We start from the raw sequence: 11,560 nt of genomic DNA on the forward strand, positions 1-11,560 counted from the left end.
GCCTCTGCCTCCCAAATGCTGGAATTAAAAGGAATGCATTACTGTACCTGGTGGCCCCAGCAATTTTTATTAAGCACCTATAATCTTTCTGCTAAGAAAAAAAAGCAAACAAAAAAACCAAAAACAAACAAAAAACTCCTGTCAAATAGCCCTTATTGACTCCAGTCTGTTGTCTGCCCAATGATTAGCTAATATTTCATGTCCTTCAATCTCACAACTAACTTCATTAGTACCCATCACCACGCATTTCACATTAAACATGCCGCAAACTGAAATGCCAGCAACCGAATAACCAGTTAATATGTAGCACTTTAAAACAGCAAGCCCTGCAAACCTGGATTCTAGATCTTCACATTTTTGCTTGTTACCACTAAATGTTTAATAGTATGTCTATGATTGTAGTCTGGTTCTTTAAAGATTCAAATATTTCCAGGTGACTGCCTTGATAGAATTGATTGCCAAACTTAAAAATGAAGCCATCAGCTTGTTCCTTTCCACACCAATCTTCCTTCTCCTGTGTCTCTCAAGTGTCATGTCAGGTATAAAGTGATAGATTAAATCACTGGATATTAAATTTGTATCTGTAAGGTTAATAATAAAGACCAAAAGCAGGTATAGTTTAATGTATTTTAATAGCAAACTTACAGGAACAGCACAGAAGACAGACAACATTAAAAACATGTACTTGCATGTAGGACAACTTAGTTAGAAAAGTATAGTGAATGGATGGAATCTACTGTATGATAAAAATGCTACAAACACCATTTAGTTGCCGTCAATAAGAAATTTACTTATTTTAAAAAAATCCAAATGCTGGCATTGTCCAGAAAATTTTAACAGGTTTATTTATAATTGTTATAAAGTTGAACTGTTGAAATGTGTTCACTGAAACATTTTGCTTGCATTAATGCTTTACATCTTGCATTTATATTAAAAATTCACACACAAATGAAAATGGAAAAAACTGCCAATACCTGATTTCTGTCCCCTATTTTTCCACTCGCAATCATATACTTAGGTACCTTTTGACCCCATGGAAAAAAATATCTAACATTCAGAACTACTGATAACAGGAAGAAGAGGAAAAAAAAATTTTTTTTTTTTTGAGAATGAAATGTTTCCCCTCATAGTGGACTCTTAAGCACGCTCTCCGCGTATGCGGCGTGCTAGCTGGATATCTTTTGGCATAATTGTTACACGTTTGGCATGGATAGCACACAGGTTGGTATCTTCAAAAAGGCCAACCAGATAGGCCTCGCTTGCCTCCTGCAACAACAATAAAGAAAAATTACTAACCGCATTGTTTTCAAGTTATGCAATTACATAACATTAAAACCCTTTAAAAACTTTTATCTAAAGTTACATTTACCAGAAGTTCACACTAAACAATTTTTCTATTGTTAATGTGCTATAGCACAAAGAAACCAACTAATGTTAACATTCTCATCTTTACAAAGGGTTACCCATCCAACCCAATACTGAGCCAGCCCAGTGTCTCCCCACTAGCTGACACATGGCAGTTGCAACGTGGACAACAGGGCTGTCGTCTATTGGAGTGCTAAGGATCGAGCTCAGGACCTTGTGCTCCCTTTTCAGTTCTACAAGAGCACTTAAGAGTCCCAAAATACAACACAGATGGGTTTATTTACTTTGATCCACATAACCAGCTTCATCCAAAGTGCTTTCTTCTGAATCTTTAATGTTTAACAGAATTTGTTCCCTTTAGAAAGAGTCTTCAGGACATTTTCTCATTCATCCTACCACCCAAAACTTGCTGGCTGTATGAATCAAGTATTTCGTACATCTTACGGCTCCTGGCTTTAAAGCACCCGTTGTTTTGGTGGTGATGGTGTTCCTGAGACAGTCTTCTATGTGGTCCACCTGGCACTGTACTTGTCGTGTAAGGCCAGGCTAGCCAGTACTTAACTAGTTCTTCCTGCCTGCAACTCACAAATGCTAGCGTTATCTGTCCCCTGGGATCCACTTGATGGAAGCAGACAACCAACTCCTGCAGGTTGTCCTCTGACCTTCACATGTCCCACTGTGTTGTGTGTGTGTGTGTGTGTGTGTGTGTGCGTGTGCGCATACATACACATATTCCTAAAGATGTTTCTAGGTTCCTAGGATAGGAGTCAGGAGTACAATGTAGTCTACTGGCAACCCCTTTCACTAATCCTTCACACAACTCAGATTCTGCTTTTAAAAACACTAACAGAGGAGGCGTGAGGAGTATGGCCCAACATATATAATACACACAATATGGACAAGTTTCAAAAACAAAACAACGTGCTAGGTGCTGAAGAGGGCTCTCTGCATGCTAAGTAAGTGCTCTACCACTGAAGCTGTATTCTGAGTTGCCCCTCCTCGACTGGAGCGAGGAGGCATTCACTGTGTGTATACATAGAAGCCAGAGACAAATGTTGGTACCTTTGTCAATTGCTCACATTATTTTTGGGGACAGGGTCTGTTACTAAAACTGGAGACCTACACTTCAGCAAGCCAGCAGGTTCCAAGGATCTGCCTATCTGATTCCCTGGGACTGGCATTATAGACAGTATGGCTTTTGTGTGCATACTAGGGATTTGAACCTAGGTCCTTATGCTTGTATGGTAAGCATTTTAATGACTGATCCATCTTCCCAATCTCAACCTAGTTTTTTGAGATAGGCTCTGTCACTGGGATCTAGACTAGTTAATCTGGCTAGGCAGGCTGACCACTGAGCCCTGTTCCCACCTCTTCAGTGTCAGTATTTACAAGCACCAACCACAACAGACAGCTTCACATGGGTGTCTTCATGACAAGCACTTAACCAAGCTCTCAAGGTCCTACCTTCATCCTTTAAAGAATCCTTTAGTACCTCTATGAAAATCTGCCTCCTGCAAACAGGGCTCAGTGGTCCACTCCTGTAATGGCAGCACTCAGGAGGCAATGGCAGGTAGTTCTGTGAGTTCGAGGCCAGCCTGGTCTATAAAGTTGAGTCTAGGACAGCCAAGGCTACTCAGAGAATCTCTGTCTGGAGGAGAAAAAAACCTGCCTTGTGCAAAATTTTCTATTCCTGTTTGTGAGCCTTAACCTATCTTATCCTTAAGTTCTAGCCCAAAACTATTCCATAAAGGAAAAAAATAACAGTGCTCCCATGTGCTTCCTAGTGAAGTTCTATTCCAGTTTCTTGGCATTCACATTGGCCCACCTTTCCCTTTAATATCCTTCAGTTAATTTGGTAAGAGATGCCATTCCATGTAATGCTTTCTTTCCATGGAGATGTTCAGTGTTTCCTAGTTCGCTTTACACTTGACCCTAAATTAAATCTCCAGCTGGCCTAGTAGTCTTTAGGACTCTACCTACTCTGGAGGGAGATCATAAGCTCAACGTTAAGCCTACACAACTTAGCAAGACCCTGCCTCAAATATAGTAACAAAAACCTGTTCTCCAACAAATGATTCCCAGCACACGGCAAAACCCACAATCCCCACAAATCCTTTCTATGCCACTCCTCACCTATATCACCCATTCCAAAGACAAAATCTTTACTACTCAGGGACTCACTCTGGGGATAGTCTAGAGGTGGGTAATCAAGTTTAGAAAGTGAGCTGATGAGCTGGCCCAATGGGTAGTTGCTTGTCACCCCTGACAACCTGAATTTGATTCCTAGCAAGTACATGGTGGAGAATCAGGTCCTCCAAGCTCACCTTACTTTCATGTGCACATGTATACCACACAAATGTAAAAATAATAAAAACATGCTAAGTACGATATACTGTGGCCTGTTCTCAGTTTACAATGTAGACACCTCCTCAAGTTCCTCAGTAAGAAATCATTTGCTTTACTCAGCATTAGGACTATGCTTCTAGGAAATCAATAGGTGCCATGTTTCCAAGACCATTTGCTTCTAAGAGTTGTGTTCTCTGGAAGATAACAGAGCTCAAGGTCTGGATAACAATACACATACATTCTCAATTCTATTACCAAATGCTCCTAAGTCCCTTTAACATTAAAACTGTAAAGAGAGCCCAGCATGGTGGAGCTCACCATTAACCCAAGCACTCAGAACACACAGGCAGGGGATCTGAGTTTGAGGCCAGTTTGGATCTACACAGTAAGATCCTGTCTATAGATAGATAAATACTGTCTAATTCATAACTCCAGGACTACAATTTGGAAATGGTACAAGAAAAAAGCATCCGATAACTAGATGCAAATTTGTAATGTATGAATACATTCATGGCCCAACTCCTCTGTCCATCCTTAATATAAAAACATTTATTTTAGTTCAAGCTTTCTGACATTTACGGTAAAAAGTCAAGTATTACATTGGTTAATTCCCAATTATCCCGATCTCTCTACCTCTTTGAACTATGTTTATATCCTTTCTCTTTTAGTTGCAGGCATCTCCACAACTCTCAACCTACAGTTTCCTTTACTGCCAACCATGACCTGGACATATTAAGTGGAAAATGCTCATGTAACATTTCATGAACATTTTTTTGAGGCTGGGTGTCACTCTAACCCGGGATGGTCTTAAAGTCCCACCACAGCCTCCCTAACCATATCTGACACATTCTATGTGTTTTAAACTTACTAACAACACACTGTGCCAGGACTCGGCGCAGGTCAGCAATCCAAGCTAACTACTCAGGAAGGCAGAGGCAAGAGAACTACACGATCAAGACAAGGTCTACCTCTCAGCCCTGAGATCAAGGACAGCATAAACCCAAGAAACAGCCAGATTCCACGTAAAAACAAAACAAAAACCCTCAATAAACAAACAAGGGGACTGTGTGGCTAGGAACAAGTGTGTTTACGTAGAGTGCTCACCCAGGAAGCGAGGCGGGGACCCTAAACTCAAGCTCTATAGATTACTGCTGCAGCTGCCCCACCTCCTTTACCAGCGTGGTCTGTCACTACGTCTAAGTGATAAATCACTGTTTATGTTCAATTGTGAGGAAAAATCACCCAGTAATATAAGCACATACTGAAATCATCCAGTTTTAGGGATCGTTTGGGGCTCTTGGAATGTATGGATAGGCGACAAAAATCCAATTTTAAAAAGTCAACTATGTGCTTAAAAAAGGTTAATTTATGATGTGTGGGTATGTGCTTGTCTATATGTGCAATACATCCATGCATTCATGCCAGTGCCCCCAGAGGCTTCAAGAGGGTGTTAGATCCCCTGGAACTAGAGTTACAGGTCGTTGTGAGCTGCTGGGAGATGGAAAACAGCAGTGCATCAGTACCTATATTTTTTGTTTTGTGTATTGAGACAAGGTTTCTCTGTGTAGCCCTAGCTGTCCTAAAACTCAAGGTTAAGCCTGCTTCTGCCTCCCAAATGCTGGGATTAAAGGCATGCATCGCCTCTGCCAATCTGCCTTCTTTTTAAAAGACACCTTCACACTATGTATTCCAGGTTAGCTATGTAGTCCAGACTGATGGTGACTAACAACCCTCCTGCCACTACTCCACTATTCATGAGTGTTGGCACTACGGACTGGCATGCCCTATCACGTCCAGCTTAAATCTAATTCTAAAGCAAACAAACAAACAAAACACTTGTTTTTGAAGAGACTAGGTCTCACTGTGTAGCCCAGACTGGCTTTGAACTTGATCAACACCCCTGCCTCAGGCTTGCACAGGCTGGAATTACAAAGGCTCTGAGTCACGACAGATGAAAGCACTATTTGGATCCTACCACATCTGATTCTATGTCCTGCTTCCACCAGCAGACAGATGACTATTTTTTTTTTGGTCTGGGGTCCTAGGGACTAAACCTAGAGTCTTACACATGCAGGCAAGGACAGGACTAGCAGCAGGCAGCATCTCTAACACTTATGCCCTTAAAACTAACCTGTAGTCTCACAAACAAACACAAGAAAAAAACCTCTAGAGAAGAGCACTATGGCCTTTAGCTGTAAGACAAAAGGGTCTCACTGTAGGTAGGCCTGGTGGCCTGTGTGCTAGATTAAAGACACACGCCACTACTCCCAGCAAGATTGCTCTTTTCACAACTGTGGTCTTAGCTGGTTAAGAGAGCTTGCCTGGCCAGGCAGCGGAGACAAAGGCAGGTGGCTGAGTTCAAGGCCAGCTTGGACTACAGTTTCAGAACAACCAGGGCTTCACAGAGAAACCCCATCTCAAAATAAATAATAGATACATAGGAAAGAGAGAAAGACAGCGAGAGCAAGCTTGCCTAGTATGTACAGGACTCTGGATTTGATCCCAAGTATGGTGGAACATGCCTGTAAACCCCAGTTGGATACAGGAAAATCATGAGTTCAAGGTCACCCTTAACTACTTGAGAACAAATCTAAAAACTCATCACTCACTGAAAAATCAGAGGACACTAAAAAAATAAGATGTGCACATTTTACTCAAACTCATACTTACTGGTAACTATGTAACTAAATAGCAACAACGGCCATTTACACATGAATGACATTAAAAGTTCTTCAACCAAATGTTTAGTAATTTCAGTTGACAAAGCTTTATTACTAGCATGTAAGCCTAAAAAAGAAATGCTAGACTTCCAAGTATGCTGATATGTTAAGCACAATCTACACGCAGTAATTAGCAAACTCATTAGTAATTAGTAGCTCATCTTAGGAATCTTAGTGCAATTTATTCACAGGAATTGATGAGCAGTTATTAAAACAGAAAAGCACAAATCTAAGGAATGTTACATGAAGATCTGGGGAGTTGAAATTTCAGTAATTTCAACCCACTGTGAATTTAATGGATGCCTATTCTTGGAATTCACCAATCAAATGAAGTTTAGCCAAACCATAGAAACAGCTCCACCAATTATATGTCAGAGGAGAATCCACCTATCAAATCTTTCTCATATATAAAGCAAAAGCAAAGCACAGCAACAGCAACCCGAACACCCTCCAACGGTGACATGCAGTAGCGCCTAGCAGTCTACACTTTTACCTTCTGTGCTTTCTGACGGTGCTGGTAGTCTTACCTCTTTTGAAACACAAGGCTATACCTATGTATTTGTCAGGTCCTTTTGCGTTATTCTCACACTTTAACCTTGTCCAAAGTTATAGTAGTATTTCATGCACAACTTCTAGAACCCTGTTCCCAACATTAGAACGAAGATTAAACTCAGACTAAGCTCCTGTTTATAAGAGCTCTGTAGTTCCCTCTAGCAAACTACAGGTGTCCAAGCCCTTGGTCCTTTAGACCCACTTATCCTGAAGCACCTTCTCTCCTTCCTGGCAGTCCTACCACAACCAACACTCTAACACGTAATTCTTGAATGCTGCCTATTCTATCTAGATATTAAACCACATCCTTAATTGCTTTTGTACTACCAGGACAGTTCACCACTGTTGTTTGAAAACAACCACACACAAACGTCCATTTCTATCACTGTCCTGTAACATCCGTAATCCAACCCAACGCCAAACATAAATGAATGAATGAATGAATAAATAAGTGGCGCAATTGCATTAGGCTTTAATGTGCATGACCTTGAACCATTTATTTAGGTTTCCTAGACACGGTTTCTGTGTGCATCCCTGGCTACCCTTGACCTCAAGAGATTAGCTCGGCTGCATCTCCTGACGGTGGGATTAAAGGCATGTACCACCACTGTCGAGCTACCTTGAACCATTTAACCTTTAGATTCCACCACACGCCTTACAGGCTTGCAATGACAGTTACACACAAGCTGTGAAATCGCTCTTGGTGTGCAACGTGAACAAAATCAAGGGTCTCCCCACCAAATTACCTGCAAAGCACCAATAGCTGCACTCTGGAAGCGCAGATCTGTTTTGAAGTCCTGAGCAATTTCTCGCACCAGACGCTGGAAGGGGAGCTTGCGAATGAGAAGTTCAGTGGACTTCTGATAGCGTCTGATTTCACGGAGTGCCACAGTACCAGGCCTTAAAAAGGTTAATATTAAAGAAGTTGTTACTCAATCTACATGACACGAAAAGTGGTCGGCTTTAAAGAAATGCAGTAATTTTCAAAAAATGAACCACTCAACTATTCTTCAGCACCGAATTTCACAGATCAGTTTTATGACCTGAATATTCAATTCTGTTAAGAGAAAGACCACCTTTAAAATCACAAAGCAGGAAACGGAAGCTTATCAAAGCCCTATATTCATTCTTACTTCCAGGCACACATAAATCATCAGTCTGAGCCGAGAATTGTAACTCTGAGCTGAGTGTGGTTCTCTATGCTTATACCAGGACTCGGGGCAGAGGCAGGAAGTTCTGCACCAGCCTCCTCTACCCTGAGTCCTGGGCAAGCCTGGGCTATGTGAGCCCTGCCTTTAAAAACACAAAACTTGGGAACATCTTAGTTATTAGGCTGGCGATGAAGATTGCTTAGACTCTTCTGAGTTTAGCGCCACCTTCTACTGACCAATCTGTGCCTTAAATGTTAAAGTCCTAAAAGACTTACATAACTCAATTATGATTCACTTGAAACAGCTGTATTCGACCTCCCAGTATTCTAGCATAAGTCATAATTAAAATTGAAAACTCATCTGCAAATTTTCCTTAAGAAAGAAAAATTTTAATTAAGTCATTGCTTACAAAATTTTACCCCTAATTCTGACATTTCTTCTACTCTATGAGCTTTTCACTGTAAAATCGATGTACATTTGAGCAACGTGCGCCCTCTAATGGCAGATGTCCTCAACAACACCGCTTACACCAAAATTAAATGAGGCAATAAAAGGGGGGGGGGGGGCTAAAAGGCTAAAACAACAACAAAACACCAAGTAAATTCGATCAATGTGGACCTTACTAGTCTCCCTACCAGAAGTCTCACCTTACCACAAGTGAGGAGGAGCAACCTTAAAAAAAAAAAGTGTGTGTGCATATATATAATATACATGCACACATCCTTACGTATATACACCTATATATAATTTTAATGGCTAGCTAAAATGCTAACACACCCTATTATCATTGAACACTGTGTCCCTTTAGGCTTTTAGATCAGATTACTGCTTTAACCTTAAATGCTAGCTATCAAACCTGATACTAAGTTACATATATTCACAAATGAACATATGTATATATATTCAAGCAGTGGTAAATATCCAAAAGGAAGAAACATCTTTTCCCTAAAACAAAAAGTCCGACTGTTGCCCATCTTCCCGTTAAATGACAGGACACACTATTTAGATACTGTCCCATCCCTTCCTCTTATAAATACCTGTAACGATGAGGTTTCTTCACCCCTCCAGTGGAGGGCGCACTCTTGCGAGCGGCTTTTGTGGCCAGTTGTTTCCTGGGTGCTTTACCACCGGTGGATTTGCGGGCAGTCTGCTTTGTACGAGCCATGGTAAGGGCACCTCCTTACTTACCTGCCAGTGTTTAAAAACAAACAAAAAAATCCCATCATGTTCAACTAAAACACACACATTTTCCTGCCAGAACCCCCTAGCCTGGAAATTAATTAGTACAGAGGGAAAAAAGCTGTTATATAATTAATTTGGAAGGGCGCGGATTACGTCCACTACCCAAATATGACTTAAACTAGAAAATTGTCAGCATCGATAGTCATGATGCCAATTCCAAGCGACAAACGGCCAAAACCAGCGAGAAACACCCCCGCATAGCTTTTGATCCCAATTTAATTAAAGTAGAAATCAGAAACGCCTGCAAACATTCGATCACAGACAAGTCAAACGAACGAAGCCACAAACACAGAAAGGTCGAGTCAAATTACAGCAAAAAAATAATAATAATAAATAATAATAATAAAATAAAACCAGAAAAAAAGGTTTCGGCGGCGCCCCCCCCCCCCCGCGCCCGGCGGGCGGCCCCCTCGCGCTTGGCAGTTGGATGGCTGTAAATATCTAAAAACATTCCTGAGGTCTGTTTCTTTACGGCTCTGTTGACAAAAAAAGGCGTCTGGGAGGACGAGAACAACAGCCCGAGCGGGCGAGCGTTCCACAAAGCCCGTCCTCCCGGGCTCGGCCGAGCGAGCCGACCGCCCCGCACCCAGGCTTCACCGGCGCCCGACAGCGGCCGCCCGGCCCACCCAGCACCGCATAAACTTTTGGCTGTGCCTCGCCTGGGTCCCCGGGTCCGGGGTACCGGACCTGCCCGTCCCCTTCCCGGCGCCCCACGCTGGCAGCGAGCGACTCGGCTCCCCGAGGCGAGCACAAGATGGAAACAATCGGAAAAACCGTATCCGATTCCCTCCCGACCAGACGAACAGCAAATCGTTCGAGAATGCCCCATCCCTGCCACGTGCCGCTCTCCAAAAAGGCGAAAGTTCTTTTTTTTTGTGTTTTTTTGTTTTTCTGCATTTCATATGCATCAAGTTTCCTTTTCTCCAAAAAAGGCAAAAAGAGAGAGAGACGGAAAAAAAAGGTCCTTAAGTGCTTTTCTCCTTCCATTTTAAAATGGGGAAGAGAGAAACGGGGGGGAAAAAATATGGTCGGTGACCAGAGAGGAGAGACAAGATGGTGAAGCTCAGCCACAACTGTGGGGAGGCAGCAAAAAGCGACTTGGCCCCGGGTGGGAAGCGCCCGGAAAACCGGGGCCCGGGGCCCGCAGGCGGCAGTTGAGGGGCTCGCGCGGGACGGGGTGGAGGTCTGGGGGCCCGGGAAGGGGCGGCGGGCGCGGTTTCACCGAAGAAAGGGGAGCCCGCGGCGCGGGAGGGCGAGCAGGCTCGGCGCCGCGGCGGGGCCGCCGCCGGGCCGAGGCGGAGACCGGGGAGCCGCCGCCGCCCGAGCCGGACGGAAACTCGCTCCCCGGCTCCGTCCCTGCGCCAAAAAGTTTGCGGGCCGAGCCCGGGGTCCCGCGGGGAGGCCCTCGGCGGCCCGCTGCGAGGCCGGCGGCGAGCGGGGCCCGGCCCCGGGAGAGCGGGCGGACGGGGAAACTTACCCCCCTTCTCCTTGGGCTGGAGCTCGGCGAGCGAGAGGCGGCGCTGGCGCTGGAGAGCGGCGGCGGCGCGGCGACGGCTGCGAACACAATTGAAAGATGGCTGACACCGAGGCTGTCCCCGACACACGCCGCCCCGCCCCGCGCCGCGCGCCGGCCAATCCCACCCAATGGAGGGAAGGCCCGGCCCCGCCCAGGACCCCCGCGCGCCCCGCCCCGCCCCTCCCCCCGCGCGCCCGTTCGCTGGCGCGTGCTCGCTCCTCCCCCGCGCGCCGCCCGCCCCTTCCTCCCGCCGCCTCTCGCGGTGTGTACAAACACAAAAGACACGCCGAGGGGCCGCGGAGCCCGCGGAGAGGCCGCCCGCCCCGGCCCGTCCCCGGCCCCGCGCTCCCTCCCCGCCGAGCGCGGGCGCCACAGCGAGCCCCCGAAGCCCAGCTTTGGGGTGCCCGGGATGGGGGTGGGGGAGGCGGGGGGAGGGGAGGGCGGCGCAGGCCGCGGACCAGCGCCCGGCCTGCGGGGGGGAGGGGCGCCACCCCCGCGCGCGCCCCCGAGGCTCCCGGCCCGGGCGGGGGCGGGGAGGAGGCCGCGGCCGGGCGGTCGCCGCGCCCCAGTTGAAAACGCGCCCAAGCGGGAAGCTGGCAAGTAGAACCCCCCCCCCCCCGAGACACACACACACACGGTCCCGCGCCCACTTTCGGACCTCGCCGCGC

The 11,560-nt window shown here is 45.6% G+C and overlaps 1 protein-coding gene across 1 annotated transcript; it reads right to left on the reverse strand.

Annotated features, from left to right (window-relative positions):
• Nucleotides 1–613: 613 nt before the first annotated feature.
• On the reverse strand, nucleotides 614–10,952 carry LOC129678442 (histone H3.3A). The gene is made up of 4 exons (XM_055609240.1): nucleotides 10,854–10,952; nucleotides 9,172–9,322; nucleotides 7,730–7,883; nucleotides 614–1,266 (listed from the first exon to the last, which is right to left on the reverse strand). The coding sequence occupies exons 2-4, from the start codon at nucleotides 9,297–9,299 to the stop codon at nucleotides 1,138–1,140; spliced, it is 411 nt and encodes a 136-aa protein (XP_055465215.1). The 5' UTR covers nucleotides 9,300–9,322; nucleotides 10,854–10,952; the 3' UTR covers nucleotides 614–1,137.
• Nucleotides 10,953–11,560: the final 608 nt, after the last annotated feature.

This window comes from Psammomys obesus, unplaced genomic scaffold (assembly GCF_907164565.1).
Source record: "Psammomys obesus unplaced genomic scaffold, mPsaObe1.curated_primary_1811, whole genome shotgun sequence".
Lineage (NCBI taxonomy): Eukaryota > Metazoa > Chordata > Mammalia > Rodentia > Muridae > Psammomys > Psammomys obesus.